This window comes from Vidua macroura, chromosome 4 (genome assembly GCF_024509145.1).
Source record: "Vidua macroura isolate BioBank_ID:100142 chromosome 4, ASM2450914v1, whole genome shotgun sequence".
In the NCBI taxonomy this organism is placed as follows: Eukaryota; Metazoa; Chordata; class Aves; order Passeriformes; family Viduidae; genus Vidua; species Vidua macroura.
Window position 1 is genome coordinate 48,408,298 of NC_071574.1, and position 17,964 is coordinate 48,426,261.

General features: G+C 39.4%; 1 protein-coding gene across 7 annotated transcripts in view; it reads right to left on the reverse strand.

Annotated features, from left to right (window-relative positions):
• Positions 1 to 2,217: 2,217 nt before the first annotated feature.
• Positions 2,218 to 17,964, reverse strand: part of GABRB1 (gamma-aminobutyric acid type A receptor subunit beta1) — a 107,575-nt gene continuing 91,828 nt past the window's right edge. The window contains exons 6-11 of one of the 7 annotated variants that reach the window (XR_008436923.1): positions 11,229 to 11,366; positions 10,969 to 11,121; positions 9,408 to 9,658; positions 7,934 to 8,082; positions 7,305 to 7,469; positions 6,859 to 7,185 (exon numbers count right to left, since the gene is read on the reverse strand). Coding sequence is in view for 1 of the 7 variants with exons in the window: in XM_053976530.1 (XP_053832505.1) it covers positions 2,219 to 2,566; positions 9,408 to 9,658; positions 10,969 to 11,121; positions 11,229 to 11,366 (890 nt within the window). In the remaining 6 variants the exon portion in view is untranslated. Of the gene's footprint in view, positions 2,567 to 6,858; positions 7,470 to 7,933; positions 9,037 to 9,407; positions 9,659 to 10,968; positions 11,122 to 11,228; positions 11,367 to 17,964 lie in introns of those variants that run through there. The other 6 variants (XR_008436924.1, XR_008436925.1, XR_008436927.1 and 3 more) reach the window with 6 other exon arrangements.

Here is a 17,964-nt window from a genome sequence, read left to right on the forward strand (position 1 = left end):
AACAAAGGATCCTTTCTTTTTAAACCTAGTCTTTTTTAGATATTGTCATGTTGGATGTTGGCTCTTCTAAAACGTTCACTGCAGCTGTAAGGAGAGGTTGCAGTATCTCTTCACCACTGGATCAGCTGGGCTTAATTACTTACCTGAGGTCTGTCTGTGAATATTTTTGGGAAACCAGGTAATGCAAAACATGAATCACTGATGGTTGTTATATTTTACACTACAGCTCTTGGGAATGCATTACTTTCTTTGAATTATGTTCTTTGAATTAATTTTTGTCTAAGTACAAAGCAGCAAATTCAATGGCTCATGGACTTAGTCTGTTAAGTCTCATGCCAGTTCAAAGAATTCAAAACTACTTAATGGGATATGTGTCCTAAATCACCTCAAGTTGTACTTAGTGGCTGATTAATCTTGTAAGACTGTGCAACTCTGTAGTAGACTGGAGGTTAAAGGTTGTAACAGCAGAGAGAAGACATCTGAGAAGACCACCATGGTGTTCCGCTGAACTTGGGACGAGACTGGGGCCCACAGAAAAATGGATAATTTCAAAGACTCCCTTAGATTAGCAATGCCAAATGCCTGGTTTGCAGCCTTATAACTTTTGTAGAGAGTAAATTAAACCTATTCCCTTTCTTGTTTGGTGATTCTATGATTCTACCTCATTCTGCAGAAGCCCGCTGTGCAAACAAAGGGAAGGGGCTGCAGGCCCTGGTCTGTGAGAAGGTTCAATTTGCACAATGTGACAAACTGTAACATGTAGGAGGGTTTAATTTATTATTATGTTCTGATTAAAGAGATTGCAATGTCACTTGCCAATAAGCTGTCTTTACTGCCAGGCAACGAAGAACTACTGAAGAAGTTTTCCACATCGCTTTTTTATTTGTATCCTGACCAATGTTTCTTTCTGTACCAGCTTCCATTGATAATACCACTTCAGTACCTACATAGACTCTGTTGGCTTGTATATCTTGACTCTCCTAAAGTATGAAACACTTGCAATACAAAAAAAATGTAACCGATAATCGTTTCAATAAAATGCTATGTTAGGCAATGTAGTGTCAGTGCTGTTAGGAAACAATTGGAAATAGAGAAGGAAAATTGATTTAATATAGATAGAAGATGACTGACCTATTGCTTCTCAGTTGCATAGACGTTGCTAGCCCTTTGCCTGTGCCTCCTTGGCTGGAATTGTGTCAGGCATTAGGCAGCCAGGTAAGAAAAGGCAGCTCCTCAAGAGGAGTGCACCCAGCATTGCCAGTGTGCCATAAGACTCAGCTGCATCTCCTGGTTCTCAGTAGAATAGAGAAATCTGAAGGAAACTGTGTGCAGAAATTTCCTCAGATCTCTTCCCAGAGATCTACCAACTTTTGGGAGAATGTTGCAATTACCAGCCACACAAAACCTGGGCATTAAGAAAAATCTTGGCCTGGGGTATCCCACAGAGTTGCTTCAAGGAAACAACATTTGTTTGTTTTCTACTTTTTAATACAAAATTACGTATGGCACAACTGTTCTCATAAATATCAACTTTGCTACTTTGTGGAAATAACAGAATTCCATTGAGATGAAATCAGCTGATTCCTTGCTTGGATACTCAGTGGGATTTCCCTCTGCTACCCTTTCTTTCTTTTGAAGATGTCTGTCTATGAAAATATTATTTGACCTCTCCTTGAGTGATACTTCTCAAACACACTATGGAAATACTTCCCAGTAAAGCTATTAGGTTTGAAGGGAAGCATGGTGCAATAGTTATAATCCTTTAAACTGTAATTTCTTCAGATTTCTCTACACACTAAATGGTGAAAGACAGTGACATAGATACTACTAGTAGTTTGACTGTGTTGTTTGGAAGCATGCTGCTGTGAGCTGCCAATATGTGATAAGAAATACAGTGGGACAAATTTCCACTTAAAAAAAAATTTGTCATAGAAATGTCATGGGTGATGCATAAACTTCGTAAAAAGCAAGGTAGAACAATTTTTCTCAAGATGCTCCTTAAGAGCTGATCTGTACTGTTTTCATCTAAATGTTGCGACCCTGGATTTGTGTTGGGTTGTTTGTTTTTAAAAGCTTAAATCTAGAAGTGTTCCATGGCGGAGTATCTTATGTTGAACATGGAACATTATAGCTACTGCAGTTCCTCAGAATTAATGAAATTGAGAAGGAAAAGAAACAAGTCTTATTATGTTAGTCTGTGGTAACATTATTGCATAACTTAGTGGACATAATACAGCCAGTAAACAACATTAAAAAGAATAAACATGATGGGAAAGACCATTCTGGACCACTTGTCTATTAGGTTAACATCAGTCAAATCAGGGATTTTGACTTTGATCTGGGATGCCCTCCTGCGTAAGCGTCCTTTTTGATGGAGCCTGTGCCTGTCCAGAGCGCTCCTGTTGTAGAGATCTCTGCTGGAAATGGCTCTTCTGCACTGCAGGTTGGCACTGTCGTACGTGTACGTGGTGGCTTGGGGGTCATGGAGGCTCGTGAGCACCTCTGAGCCGCAAATGTTATTTCGTAGTTCAAGTGGTCCCAGAAGCACGTTTCCATGGGCATCCACCTGTGTCAAGGAAGGAATGGGGATTAGACAAGCTCCTCAGTCAGCCCAAGGTGTTTCCCAGATGGCCCTTTTGGCTCTAGTGCTGGGCTGCTGCAGTGACAGTCCTGTCTGGTACAGCATTCACAAAAGTGAAAAGATACTGAATACGCTTTCCTGACTAGTGTGAAATTTGCTATTCAACATGTAAGCACCTTCCATCCTTACTTGGCTCCTTGGTCTTATAATTCAGTTAATTGTCTCATCCTCTGTGAAGTAAGACTTTTGTAATTTTATCTTTTACTTGGACCATGGCCTTTATGAAATACTGATTTTTTAAAGTCTGGTGACTGGCACCTGAAGCTTTCACATACTCAAGATGAAAAGAAAATGTTGCTGTCACTGCCCATTTTAAACAGTTTTCGACTGTTTTAGTGCTGCAGGTTATTTTCTAAAAGTTTTGTAACAATGGGTTCATCATATGAAGAGCATGTAGATACACATGTATTTTATCAGTTATTCTAAAATACTCGTGGTGAGAATTGAATTTGGGCAATTACTATATTACAGGGATGAAATCATAGTACATGAACTTGTTCATATGCAGATAGAATAATCCATTTTATTCAATGAAAACTTGCATTCAGTTGCCTTTTTATGTGTTAGTACCAGAAGCAGCTGTTTCAAATATGTTTGTCCCTTTATTTGTGCTATTAGTCAGAGCACTCTTTTAAATAATTAAGCAAAGAACTGGAAACTGCGACCAGTATGTACATGTCTGGCACAAACAATTATATATATATAAATAATAAATATTTTTGTATCGTCTTCTCATGTATGAGTGTAATTAACCATTAATTGCTGCATTGCTGTGAAGTGTTCTCCTTTTCAAAAATCTTTAGTTTTCTATACGTTTGTAGTAAAACCTCTTTTGAAAAGTTTTTGTGGTAATTCCAGGTTAACTTCTGATTTCTCCCCAAATACTTAATAGATGTTTCAAATTCACAGATATTTAAACATCCACTGTAGCTCATATTAGAGAAATATCCATCTGAAGACTGGCCTCTTAAATGAAACTGCAAGGTCTTCACATCAAGGCTTGAATATTAATGTTGTTTTTGGTAAACTGTGATATTGGACCTATCCCAAATTTGTAACAAACTTGATCATGCCTGTGGATGCCTTTGTATCAGTGAATAATGCATTAATTATAGACAATATCTAGTTTTGTGAAGCACCATTGATATGCAGTGCTTTATTTGTACTCTCAGCTTTACATTTTTAGTAAGACATAGCCGAGCTAGGAAATGATATAATCTACAGCAGATTTGAAGTATGTTCAAGAAAAAAAATTCAAACAAAACACACAGGGAAACCTAGTTTTTGTGGGTTGCTGCAAAGGAAAGATGGGACCAAATAAAGTTTCAGTTCCACCTGGCAATGGGGAAGCTGTTCCTTCCCATCATCAAGAGAAATCTTTACATCATTAATCACAGCATATTTGCACTGTGCCAGACTAAGCACTTACTAAGTGAAAGAAAAGCGATGAAGGGACTATTTGCACAAAAGCCACACAAGAGAACTGTGGGGTAAAAAAGCTTTCTAAGTGAAGTAATAAGTCATCACAGATAGAAAATGCCCTATTCTGGTTTAGGAATTGATTCTGTATGTGCTGAAATGAGCATTCAGTGGTAACACCCCAATTGCCACCACTGTTTTGGTGGGAAAAGCTCACATGTTCTGGGTTAGAAAGGTCAGCTTGTCACAAATCAGCATGGTGTTTCAAATGTTTGCTTGAGATATGGGTTAGCCAGTTCATACTTTTTAGGTCAGTTCTTCAAATTTAAGAAGAAGGAAGATTTAAACTAGGGTCTCCTACTCTCCGGAGGACTGCCATAACTATGGGACTATTCATTTACTCTGAAGATCTGACATGCTTTCTGTGGAAAAAACCCAGTAATCTCAGAGTTGTCTCTGTGTAAAAAGAGATTTTTTTTTTAATTCTCAGAAGTTTTGATAGGTCAATATTTTCTTTTCAGTTTTATGAAATAGCTCTTTGAGCTGTCTTTGATTACATAATCTAATGTGGAAGTTAATTGACTTCAGTGTTATAATAATAGTAACAATAATGCAAGCATTATTAAGCAGTTATTATGACTTTTCTTTTGGTAAGAAAGCTTGTAGCTGCCTACATCTGAAGTAATTCAGAGGGATCGTTCTTAAACTAATATATCCTGACAATTTGTTATGAGCCAAGCAGTGCCTGAATTCGTGCTCTAAGTTCTGAATGAACCTGTTATTTTTTAAATGAATTTAATTTAAACCATTTTAGGCAAGATGATTTGTATGTCATGAAGCAAGTTGGTCTTTGAATTGCAATCTTTGCAATTCAGAGCCAAGAGCCTTACACTGATCTTGACTAAATTAACTCCTGGAAGTATAAAAGATTTTCTTATGTACCTGGTCAAAAGCTCTGTGCAATTTCCCACATCATTATAAACCCTTTCAGTATATTTTGAAGCTTGTGATCTCCTGCTGCTGAGCCAACAACTGTGCTGAAATCGTTCTCCTCTGATGAACTTGGTTCATTTTAATCTAACTGTAATACTGACTTCTTACCTTTACTAATTCCCACACTAACTCACAGCTCCAGCCAAGGTACGACCACCCCTCACTGGGCATGGGCTCCATATTTTATTGACTCTGAGAGTGAAGTGAGAGAATTCTACACCAATCAGTAACAAAGGTGTGTATGACTAGAGTCACTCAAGTTCCACGTAAATGTAAAGGAACAGGATACAAATAAGTTGAGAATGGGGAGAAGTCAGGGAAGACTCCATTGTAACTACTGGCATCGGTTGATGGGCTGAACCTGTCTTCTACCCCATAGGGATGCCTATTGGGTAAGAATCTCTCTGTGTGGGCTGAATACTTTCACTAGGGATTAGAGTTTGTCTGTGTATTGCCTTAAATGTGGTCTTGCAGTCAGATACTATCACGGACAATCCTTGAACCTTAACCTGTCACCATTTTTTATTAATAAATAGTGATATTCCATAAGCTGTTAGTGTGAGTCCTTCCCAGGTGCTGGCTGTTGCTGGCAGTGGGTAACATCAATAAAGACAAAGACCCACTAAGGGGTCATAAACCTGCTGAGGGGTCTTCCTTAGGCTGTCCCTGACTAAGTCAGTCAAATCAGCCTGACCAGCAGGCAGCTCAGTGAAGGATCCCCCTAACAGGACACTGACAGACTGAGCTCAGCTTTCCCGAGCCACTGACAAACAATAAGGGTTGAATGAATGTCCCCAAACGAAGGGGGATGAAACCTCCTTTTTTCATGTGACACTTAGAAAATGAGTTTCCTGCTTAGGATGATCCAACGATATTGTAACTCTAAAATAGTTAAAGTAATAAAAACAACCCAAAGCAACAGGTCTGTATTGGCTGCATAAAATGTAGTCAGACAGTTCTAGGAGAAGTGCATATTAGCCTTCCTTGGCAGAGAATGGGTCTCAAATGCTGTCTGACTCAAATGCTGCTGCTCAATGGCTGGCTGGCTGGAACGAATTTTTTTTTTTTTTTTTTTTTTTTTTTTTTTTTTTTTTTTTTGTTTTGTTTTGTTTTGTTTTTCTTTTCTTTTTTTATTTTTTTTTACCTTAACTGTTGGGAAATAAAAGGTAAGGATGTCTGTTTTATCTCAATACAAACCCATTGTTTCTTCCTCTTAAGGTGAAAGACTCGGCCATGTTACCCACACAGGTTGTCTTATTGGAACAAATGCTGTAGTGTTACTACAAGCTGATCTGCAAAAAACCAGCTTATGCTCACCAGGGCTATACTAATTCACAAGGAGATTTATTTGAAGGTTAAGATATTTGTGTGGTTATGTGCTTCCCTTCTTTTTCTTTTTCCAGTAGCCACTGTGTTGGAAAATCGTAAGTTTTCCTTGAAGCCTGTGTCTGGTCTCTGGCTTTCTATCTCAAGTGTTTAGCATTTCACAGGATATTTAGAAGGAAAGTGTGATGCTGTGCAGAACTGGGGAGACAATCTATCACTTGACTTGTGTTGATAAACCTTTATAAACCTTTTGATGGTGTAACCCTTTCCCACTCACATTATGATTGCATCCTACCTTTTCTTCATACTTAAGAGATAGCTTCTGTGTAATTACTATTCATGCTATAATTGTCTGGGGAAAGAGAAGCAGTAGCATGCATGGACTATCTAAATATTTTCTTGCTGTGTGGTTTTTCCTATTTATCCATAATTACGGTGATGTCAGTGACATCTAGCTTTAACAAATGAACAAGGAGATATAAACAGTCTTTATACTTTATTCAGAGAAACAGAAATATTGTTTGCTACAAATTAATTGTCTTTGTATATTAAAAATAAAAATGGCATAAATTGTGAAGCTGGAGAGACTTTATTTCTATCTTCTTCAGTCTGTGGAGCATGGAACAGCCACCTATGAAATAGCAGTTCTGTTTCATTTTTCATCTGGTCTTCTCTATACTGTTAATATCGTAGTCAGTTTGCTGAGTGTTGCTCACACATTTAAAGCTTGTGTTATCTGGTGGAGGAATTTGAACTCTTTTAGTCTTTGGAGTTGTATGTCACATGGGAATGATCGATCTCTTCACCTGGCACAAAGAGATGAAGCACTGTCACATATCTTCTAATAGTTACAGGTCCCTATATGGACAAGTGGTGTGGGTCAAGAGTAAAAGGGAAAAAATGTCCTATAGCTATACATACTTACAACTGTACTTCTTTTATGCTCAAAAAATGACTTTCCCCTGCTCTGGTGCAGGCATCATAATACCAGTGAAAAATCTCAAAAAATGATGGAGAGGGGCTGGGAGCTGTTTCACTGGAGGTCACATAACCTTGCTGTGTCCCACTGCTCTGGTCATGTGTACTCTTCCTGCCAAAGACAGAAATACAACTGTTGGAAATCAGCATTTCTATGCTGAGTAAAATTAATGTTCACAATCTCTCACATCAGTGTGTGGAACACAAAATTCACCGATATCCATTCACATGTATGTTTATGTATACGTGTGCATATATATGTATTTACAATCACAAACCTGCACTGTACAGGCAGAAAGCAGTCTGTTCACTTAAAGCACTCTCAGTCTCAGAATGGGATTGCTGTCTGAAGTGTGAGCACCTAGAAATCCTGGTACAAAGCATGTATGACTTCCTTTTTCTATCATAAAAATTATGGTGTATGCAATGTAGTGCTTTAAAAACTTTCTGTCCCATTCTGATTACTAATCTCAGTATAATCTTTGCTGCATAACATTTAGACAAAAGCTTTTAGTTATGAGTTACAGCATTTTGTTAGTTAAACAAACTCTCCAAATATGTAGGAGAAGAACTTACCTGCACTCTTATCCTTTACTCAGTTCACTGCACTGGGGCACATGTAGCCAAGGCTGACCTCTGAAGAAGTCTTGATTTCCTCTTTGTCATGAATCCTTGCTGTGCTGCTTCTCACCTAGGCTGGGTTATCTCAGGAGCTGTTGAGGTAGCTGGTCAGAATTTGTGAGTTATGTTGATTTTTCCCTTCCTTATTTTCCATAGAAATGGATAGACAATGTCTGTGCATGACAATCCATACTGGGGTGGCTTATCTCCTCTGCTCTGTGGAAGACAGTACTTTGCGGGGTCTTGGAGACTGCTGATTGCCTGAACTGAATTTGTGCCCTCGCTGTAATAAAGCATCTCCTACACAATGGATCAGAAGGCAAATGTAAGTAAAAACTTTTAATGGGCTCATGAATTTACTGAGACTGAGGATATGATGGCTTTGTTAATGATGCATAGCTGTAGTGGTGGGACCAAACACACAGCTCTAGAATTAATAAGATATTACAGAGTTTCTGAAATGCACTTCCTGATGTGTATGTGACACTGTAGCCATCTCTCAGGATGAAGTCTTCTTAGAGTTTTATGTGTTGGTCTTGAATACAGTTTTGTCCAAATGTTGTCACCTCAGGCCACAACAGTAAAGAAGTTTATAGGACAGCCTGGGCAAGATCTCATTAATACTTGGATGTAATATATTATAAGTAAAGCACAGGAAGGAAGAAAATTTTTGGCTTGTTAGGATATATATTTTCCTCTGAGTCAGACTGGGCCAAATACACCTGAGGCTTCAAAGGATTTGTTTCTGAAAAACTGGGAAAAAGTGCAATAGGTTTATACATGTTTGCAAGTGCTCAGTGATGTATTGCAAAATTAAACTCACCCTCATTAAAAATATGTCCACAGTATTACTTCCTGAAAGTTTTCTGCTTGTTTTTGAAAGAGGGGATAGTGGTGTGTGCCTGAATTTAGCTGAGGGAAAAATCCCGACATCTATGAAAGCTGTTATAACCTAGCAGCAGCATCCTTGTGTCCCTCGAAGGTCAGTGCTACAGGCTTCATTCAGGGCTCACTGAAGCAACAGAGCTTGTCTATGCTTTTTATTTTTGGTGAAGTTTCTGTATGTAAAGAGGAACTTTATTATAAACATTTCTTCCATACCACCTTCTAAAGCAAAAACAAAAATACAGTTGAAGTGGTAAATATTTAACTTCCTTGTACACCTTGTATTTCTTCTGCAAGAAATACAAAGAAGAAAGAAATATGTGTCCTGAATATTCCATGTGCATTTTCTGTATTTTCTTACTCTGTTTTCAGTTGAAGATGGGACAGACCATACATTGCTGTAATCTCCTTAAAATACACTTTTTCTCTAGGCAATCTTAAATGCTTTTGCACATGTGTTCCACCTGTATTTATCTCTATCATCATATAAATGAACATTTTCACAGTAAAAGTAATGTTTGAAAAGATAGCTTGAACATTTTACCTGGACTCTGTTTGTTTCCAGTCTGCTTTTCTCTCCTGTAACATGTCCTGCTCTGCCTGCTGTCTTTTTTTGACGTTGAGGTCCTTTCCCAAAGAATATGTAGTTTACAAAGGCATATTCCAGCAAGGCCAGGAACACAAACACAAAGCATCCCATCAGGTAAATATCTATTGCCTTGACATAGGGAATCTTTGGCAAGGTCTCCCTGAGGTGGGTGCTGATGGTGGTCATGGTCAGCACTGTTGTGATTCCTGCAAAGGGAAAAAACAGATATTGACTAATAAGACAAGGAAGGAGATTTGAGCACAAAAGGCATAATGGCAGCATTGCACTTCTCATGCAGATGGTGTAATTATGTGATCAGGTTCTTAGCAGCCAAAGGAATGTGTTTTGCAGAATTGGAAGGGAACATATCCTTGCAAGCCTGCTGATAGCACCTTCCTTGGCTTTTTATACAGTGGTGGGTGAATGAAATAACCTCCAGTAGAAGTTCGTGTTGGAACTTCTTGCCTTAATTTTTGCAATAACTGTGCTAGAGAATGTGGTGTTGGCTGACCTGGATAGCAAAAGTTGATTGCTGTTCTTTCTATGTGAGAAAATGCTTCTTATTTCATTTACAGCAGTAGCTCTGCTTGACCCTATAGGTGACTTGCATTGTGGGGATCTGCAGTAAGTATCTAGCTTTTGATTTAAAATGGAGGATTGAAAGGAGAAAGGGAAGCCTTTTGATAAAGTGATGGTCTTTGATGAAGAGAAGGTCATATATACATGCTTGTACCAAAACAACTTCTCCTGTTAACTAGGTGCTTGCAAGTAAAACATTTCATCTCATTATGTTGTCCACCACTGAATGTGTGTTTTTTCCTCATCTGTGTTTTTTCTTTTAGCTGGCTGAAATTGCTTTTTAGTCTGCTTTAATCACAGGTCATTAGTGCATGTAGATAATAGCTCTAGGCACAGGTGTAACAAGTTTAATTTGCAGGGAGATGGGACAAAATGGCTTTTTGGCAATTGAGTTGAACAACATATATGCCTTAAAGCACAGACAATGCAGAAGAGCTTCATTCTTATGGTAAGTTGTAGGAAGGAATGTGGTATGGGAAAGAACCGACTATAGGTAAACCAGATTTATTTGGTGTAAGCTGGTATATCTCCACTGAGGTCAGTAGGATCTTGTGTATTCCTTCCAGTCACAGATCTGGCCTGAGAGAAAACTTTTTAACATCAACAGGGATTGTTCATGCAGCACACTGTAGATACCTTAGACACCTGAATTAGACTTTTACGCTCCAGTTTGGAAGCAAGATGCTTTTGGCCTGATCCAAAGACCATTATGACAACAGGAAGTCAGTCAGAATCCCAGCCCAAGTGCAGAGCAAGAGCTTCAGATGTAGGCAAGGTCACACCTGCCTGCCTTCCTGACAACCAAGGCCCTGTGCTGCCTGTGTAAGATCACAGTTAATGATGCTACAACCAGCAGAATGGATTGGGTGCCACTGTTTTCAAAGGCAGCAAGTGTCCACATAGTTCAGTCTTTTTTTTTTTTTTGAGAAGAACTTACCTAGAGCAACTCTGGCTGCAGAGGCATCGTAATTGATCCAAAAAGACACCCATGACAGAATTGTGATCAGTGTGGAAGGCATATAGGTTTGCAATATGAAGTATCCAATATTTCTTTTAAGCCGGAAGCTAAGTGATAGTCGAGGATATGCCCCTGAAAGAAAGAAGTCATATAATGACAGATGCCTCACAAAAGGTAGGCACTGATATTTCTGGGTTGGAAAAAGAGGGGACAACTTTTTTTAACTTGTCAGTGCTTACCTGTTGTAAATTCCACTCTCTTTGATACCATCTTGTAATCCACAATAGAAAATTGTGGGAGCTCGATGTTACTCACTCCTGTTACTGCTGACTCTCCTCCATTCCAGTAAAATTCAATATCATCAGTAGTGTATCCATCTGAAACACAGGCACAATTTGATTATTGACTTTTCTTTTCATTTTATTACTTTGTTTAAATAGTTGCAGTTCAAGGGGAAGGAGCTGCTGTTAATCAGGCATTCAGCCTTCTGTTGTGTGACATTCCTGTTACAGAGAAACCTTCTCTATGCCCCGAGGAAACTTCTAGATGTAGAAGAGAAGACAGAAAACAAGGACAGAATTCATTATTAAAGTTTGTTTTTAGCTAGCTCTAATGCAACTACTTTTCAGTCAGGCTGGAGCTTCTCAGTTTGCCAAAAGACAGATACATCATCTGCAAAACTTTTAAACTCTCTTTGGAGGAGCTCTGACAGTAAAACCAGGTTCCATTCCCACATTTTAATCTGATTTCCTATGCAGGATGTGACAAAATACAGAGTTGGGAGCCAGTGGAGACAAAGATGATTCTAGAAGAATTAAGGTGCCTGTAGTATCACCTGACTATGTCTGTCAGAGCTGTAGGTAACCCTTTGATATTCATGAAGCATTTTATATTTTAATTAGACCATGCCATCTTTGATCTTCTGTTATCACAGAACTATTTCTTTTTTACTCCAAAACTAGCACCTTTCTTCTGTTTCCTTTTAACAGTGATGTTGATTATTTATAACATAATCAAAAATTAATTTGCTATTATATCACTGGAAATGTTAACATTATTGTTACCATTTTCAGAAATATTTTGATTGAACTCAGAAGTGACTGAGTTTCAAAAAAATCTCACAATTGACAACATTTTTGAACTAATATTTAAACTGGTTCCACTTTATTGCATTTTTCTACTTTCTCCGGATAGCTACCAGAGGAGAGAACATCTCATGTATTTTAAAATTTTTCCTTCAGGTGTTAGATTTAATCAGGTTTAAATCATATAACATGGATCAAATAAAAACATGTGTTTGAACTCAAAGCTTTAGAAAACTTGACAGTACTTTTGCCAATTGAACCAACTGTAGCCTTAGAATCCTCCACAGAGTTAGGAACCTATCCTTTCATATGCACAAGTAATGCAATATCAAGCTAAGGAAATTATTCTTGAGATGTCTTTTCCTACGATGGTGCTGGGTAATAGCCTCATCCCTGGAAGGCTGACCACATGCAGAACAGATCCATGGTTTCCCTGGTGACAGTCAGAGAAGCTCTTATGCCTTTCTGCCGGGCTCCAGAGTTTGCTTGGGAAGTCTGCAGCTATTGAACAGCTGTCTTTTGATGCAAACACACAGTGATGGGCTGAACAAGTTTAAATGTTCACAAATTTTATTTCTGAACTGCTCAGTGCCATGGTGCTTGCCCTTTCAAACCAGAACAGTGTTCTAACTATCAGAATTGCTCTGAAAATCACACTAACCTATGTAATTTGGATTGCTGCTGCAAGCTTAAAACTGGGTTTCCTATTACTTATGCTATTTTCTTCTTTCTTTTTTTTTTTTTTCAAATGAACCATCCCAGGGCTGTGACACTGTCGGGATCTGTGATATTTAAATGATCCTGAGACTGTAGAAAGTTTCTGTCTTCCAGCCCCACTGCCAAAGAAGAAGTTGTAATTCGTCTGTGCTGGTTTTCAAGGTTGTTTATTTCTTCTTATCTAAAATATTTTCTCTCTGACCTGCAGCAGGTCTGTCTTGCAGGACAGCGTGCGGGGCTCTGCCCCTCAGTGGGATGTTACAGACATTCTATACTAGAAACTACGTGTGCTATATTTACAATAACGTGCCAATATCCATCACCCATGTTGAACAGTGTGTCCCCAGCCTAAACCAACAGAAAAATGCCAACACCACAGTGAAACATGGAGGGCATGAAGAAGAAGAAAAAGGACAAGGCACACCCAATTTCCTCCATGTTGCCCCCTTTGAACCCCTTATCTAGAATCCTAAAATTCTACTTTTGCACCCATGCCACACTAATTACTACTTATATCAAACACTCAGAGCTTGTAATTCATCCTGTAAGATTGAAAACTCTTTTCCATGGACAGAGATCAGAGACAGTGTCTCTCAGGGCTCTGTACAGGGAGGCTCCTGACCCCCTGCCAGGGTCCCAGACCTTCCAGGACAGCCAGAGGAATGCCCTGGATTCACACATGACACAGAGCTCTGCAAGACTGGTTTTCATTCCTTTTCACTACAAAAGGTCATTCTAGCTGCTTGGTAGTGAGACTTCAGCAGCTGCTTTAAAGGCTTTGCACACAAACCCCAGGGCTGACATGAGCTACATGTAGGGTGTGATACAGAATGGTTGAAAGTGAATGAAGACTGCTAAGACTGTTTAAAAGACCAAGACTGAGACTGGCAGGGAAGTGCCAACTTCACTTTCTTGCAAATCTGTTTTATAAAAACCTTCTCTTGAAGGATTTCTCTTCTCAGAAAAGGTGGTGCAAAACAAATGGCATTGGAACTGTCATCTCATACTGAAAGGGCATTGATTATGTGTAGACTTTGTACCACACAGATAACCTCTACATGAGGTAATACCCATCCTTTGTCTTTAGGGGACAGAATAAAACCAAAAGGGCCATCACTACCTAGATGTTGAGCAGCTACCTGCTGCAAAGTCACAGGTGAAGGTTTAGATGTAAGAATCCTGAACTCTGCCTCAGAGTTTGGAAAAAAACATGACAATGATTCTTCTGTTCTGTGCTGTCATCATCTGTTGCCCTTTTCACATCCTGACCTCCAATTTTGCTCTGATTGTTCCGTTTGCTTGGACAGCACAGGCTGGGACCCAGGGCAGTGAGAGGAGCTACCTCCAGTCCTCAGGAGCCCCTGACTTTACTTGCAGCTTCTTAAGGCAGCCACAGCCAGCCTCTCTGCAGCTTCTCTGATGTTTTGAGAAAAGAAGCAATCATTTGGCACCATAGCATGGCTGAAGTTCCCTTCCCTGAAGGTGAATTATTAGTGATTTAGTTGTTAAAATCCACAAAGGTGCCAAATAAACACCTGGGATATCAGAAGGCAGATGTCAAAAAGAAAACAGGGACAACCTCCTACAAAAAGATTGCACCATGTTATTGATACACTGTGTGGTCATGTTGGATTTTTGCAAAAGGAAATTATGTGAGTTTTGTAATGTAGACAATGTGCTCTCCCCTAGTCTTGCTTTCTATGACTTTGGCTACTAAGCAAAAAGTAGAACTAGTAGGTTATAAAGTCAACTAACCAAAAGCAAGAATCTTGCATGTAAGGTATCAGCTGGTGACAAGCTGTCACTGCTGACAGGCCATGTTTTTAATCCCTACAAACTTCCAAATACAACAAAAAGTTGAATGTGAGCGACTACTTTTTCTGAATGTATAGATTTTTTTTTTCTTGAATTAAAGCTTCCCTAAAGTTGAAGTTATGAGAAAGGGATAGTGATGTTTTTCATTCAGGAGCATTCACATTTTTTAGGTCCCTTCAGTAGTTGAGCTCCCTTTAGTAGTTGTGGTTTTAGGTACAGTGAACTTCAGTACATTCATTATTTCCCTGGCAGTCATTGTAATATCTCTGCTAGACACTAACAAGGTGTAAATTCTGCCTGGGCAGTCCATTCCCTGACAGGATTGTCACTGTGTGATGCCCTTTCCTTATGTGCTTTGCACATTGTTCTAGGTGTATGAGAGGCATTGTTTTTCCCAGGTGCAGGAATGTCACAGGTGCTCGTGTTTCATTGCAGTGGCCAGTGTTAATGCTGGTTTGTTCACTGAACTTATCAGTACTGCCCAGGTATTCCCTCGGCAGCTCTTTTGCCATGTAATCCTTTTCCCTCTGCGTACGTATCCGTGACACCAATTTAAATGCACACCTCTGCTTTTGTGACAGGGAGAGCAGCACTCGCAGCTGGACCGTGATGTGCGAACACGAATTTCATAAAAGCCAGCGACACCGCGGGCCCGCAGTGTTTCAGCGGTGCTGACGGGCGCTGTCACGGGAGAACGAACGGGAGAACGCCGGAGTCCCCGGCGGGCGGCTGCGGCAGCGCGCCCCGGCACCGCGCGGGGGCGCCCGCGCTCCGCCTTGCGGCCGGGATGCCGCGGCCGGGCGGGACCGCGCGGGGATTGCGCGGGCATTGCGCCGGGATTGCGCGGGGGTTGCGCGGGGATTGCGCGGGGATTGCGCGGGGACCCGCACGCGTTTGCTCCCACCTGCTGCAGCGAGCATGGCCTCATTGCTGTGCTGGCATCCCTAGCAGTCTAGCTCGCTTAATCTAGCAGTTTTCCCAGGAATTCTCCGTGTGGTTTTGTTGACCTAAATAATAAGTGACCGCTAAAATTTTATTTATTTGTTGTATAATTAATAATGGTCCCTGCAAAATATTTGTTCTACTTAAGCCTTTTTTTTTTTGCTTGCTAGATTCTTTTCCATCTTCAAAACCACTAAAAAACACATTCAATTGCCCAGCTCAAGATTTAAAACTTCTACTTCCTAGAAAATATTGTCTAGAAATTAAAATACAGCACTTAATCGCTTTTTTTTTTTTTTTTTTTTTTTTTTTTTTTTTTTTTTTTTTTATTCTCAGCATCTGAGTGTTTAAGAAGTACCACAGATCTAAAAAGTAACTATATATACACATGGCAAGAAATAGGTTATGTATAAATCTCCCTGTTCACAGAAAAAAATACTTTAGAAATGTTGCTGACATTGTGATATAGCCAAGTTTAACAGTGTATGGGATGTCACCAGGCTGTTCTATTTTACACTGCAGCACTTCTCAAATATCTCTGGGATAATTGAGTATGTGTGTTATACATTCACAAATGCAAGTAATGGTGAATCCCTTTTCCGGGGATTCTGATTCTCTGGGGCAGGTAGCTCTGAAACCCGCAGCAGCCGGGTGTCTTCCTTCGGATCTAAACAGGGCTTTTCAAAAGGCTACAGCAATTCCATGTGCACAAGTTAGTTGGCCCTGGGTAAGGACAGGGTCCTTAGGCTGAGGCTGTATCCCAATGACCTCAATCCTCTTCCATTCCTCTTGGGTTGTGTCTTTTGTAACAACTTAGTCTTTGTTGCTAAATGTCATCTTTTTTTTTTTTCTTTTTTTTTTGTTATTGTTCCTATTCAAACAGGAAGATAATGCATTTCTTCCACAGGCCACCAAGGTGGTCCATACAGTGGTAAGTATATTGTACTATTTAATCTTAAATCTGACATGAATGGGGCACCACACATCTGAAGATGTGTTTTGGAAATCAGTGTAACTAGTTAACATTAAGGTAATAGAAAAGATTTTCCTGCCACTTGTGTTTGAGTGTGTATTTGCATGTATAAGGTATTTTTTTTTTCACTGAGAAATACTTTTGGTTTTCCTTGGGGATATGGGTTAGCCTTAGCAACACTGGCTCAAATGAAAACTTGGTTGGACTGCTGGAGTACTAAACATTGTCAGTTATTTAAAAAGATTTTTCAAATAAAAATGAATTTTATGTATGCAGCAAACTGTTCCGTCCCAGTTGGAGACATAACTTCCTATCCATTAGAAGAGGAAAATAAACATTATTACAGCATAAAGTCACTCTTGCAAGATCCTAATCTAGTTCAAAAATGAATTATAACCTTGCCTTAATTCGCAGGTACATTTAATGTTGGTTCAGTTTTACTTGTTATCATTTTTTGCCAGTGAGACTTGACACAAACCTGAAAGAGCTGTGGGAGAGACATTATTTGGTTTTGCTTAATATCTGCTTAATGGCTAACACAGCAGGACTTGTCTGTATCACTGCATCTCAACAGAGGGAAATGAAGGATTCTGGATAAGTAGTCAAACTTGAATTAAAAATGCCTTCCAGTTAATTTGGCTCCTTCTACTGGATTATGCCAGTGATGGCAAAGGCTAAAATAAATATAATGCAAGGAACAATCAGAAACACACATCAGTATGTTTTAGCACATGGTTTTCATGTGCAAGAGTACTTCCTGTAAGGCATACTGGTATTTTTTTGTCCTGCTCACTAGTAAGAATTTAATTCTCATTCTCAATTCTCAACTATTAAAAAAAAAAAAACAAACTAAGGAATTATTAGGAAAGGGAAGCAAATGCACAATTCTTTGTTTGCATTTCCATATTCGTGCCATTCACGTTGTGCTATTTCATGGAGTTTCCTTTCTTTGCCCAAAATAGCAATCCTAAATTGACTAGAATGAAGGACACATTTGAGTCCAGTGAAGAAAGGACCTGCCTGAGTCATGATTCTTTAGCCTGGAGGCAAGGTGGCTGATAAAAAAAAGTCTGTAAGATCCTAAGTTAGCATGGTGAGCTTGAAGAGCACATGATTATTCACAGACCAACAGACTTTCAGACCAAGAAAGTAACAAATCATGTCTCGTGGCTAGTTTGAAAGAAATAAAGGGAAATTCAGCATATAGATAAACTGGAGAAATCACACATTGACATGAGCGTCCTTAGTTTCTGCTTGTTCAAAAGCTGCTGTAGAATCACAGAATAAAAATCTATCCAGGTTGTTAAGTATGATACTATTTCCGACTGGATGCAGCGAAGTGCAGAACACTTACTGGAGGTGTTTGGTGAGGAAATATCAGCACATGTGTCCTAGGCTCTGTTCTACCTTCATTGATATGTTCTGCTGGCCACTCTCCAAGAC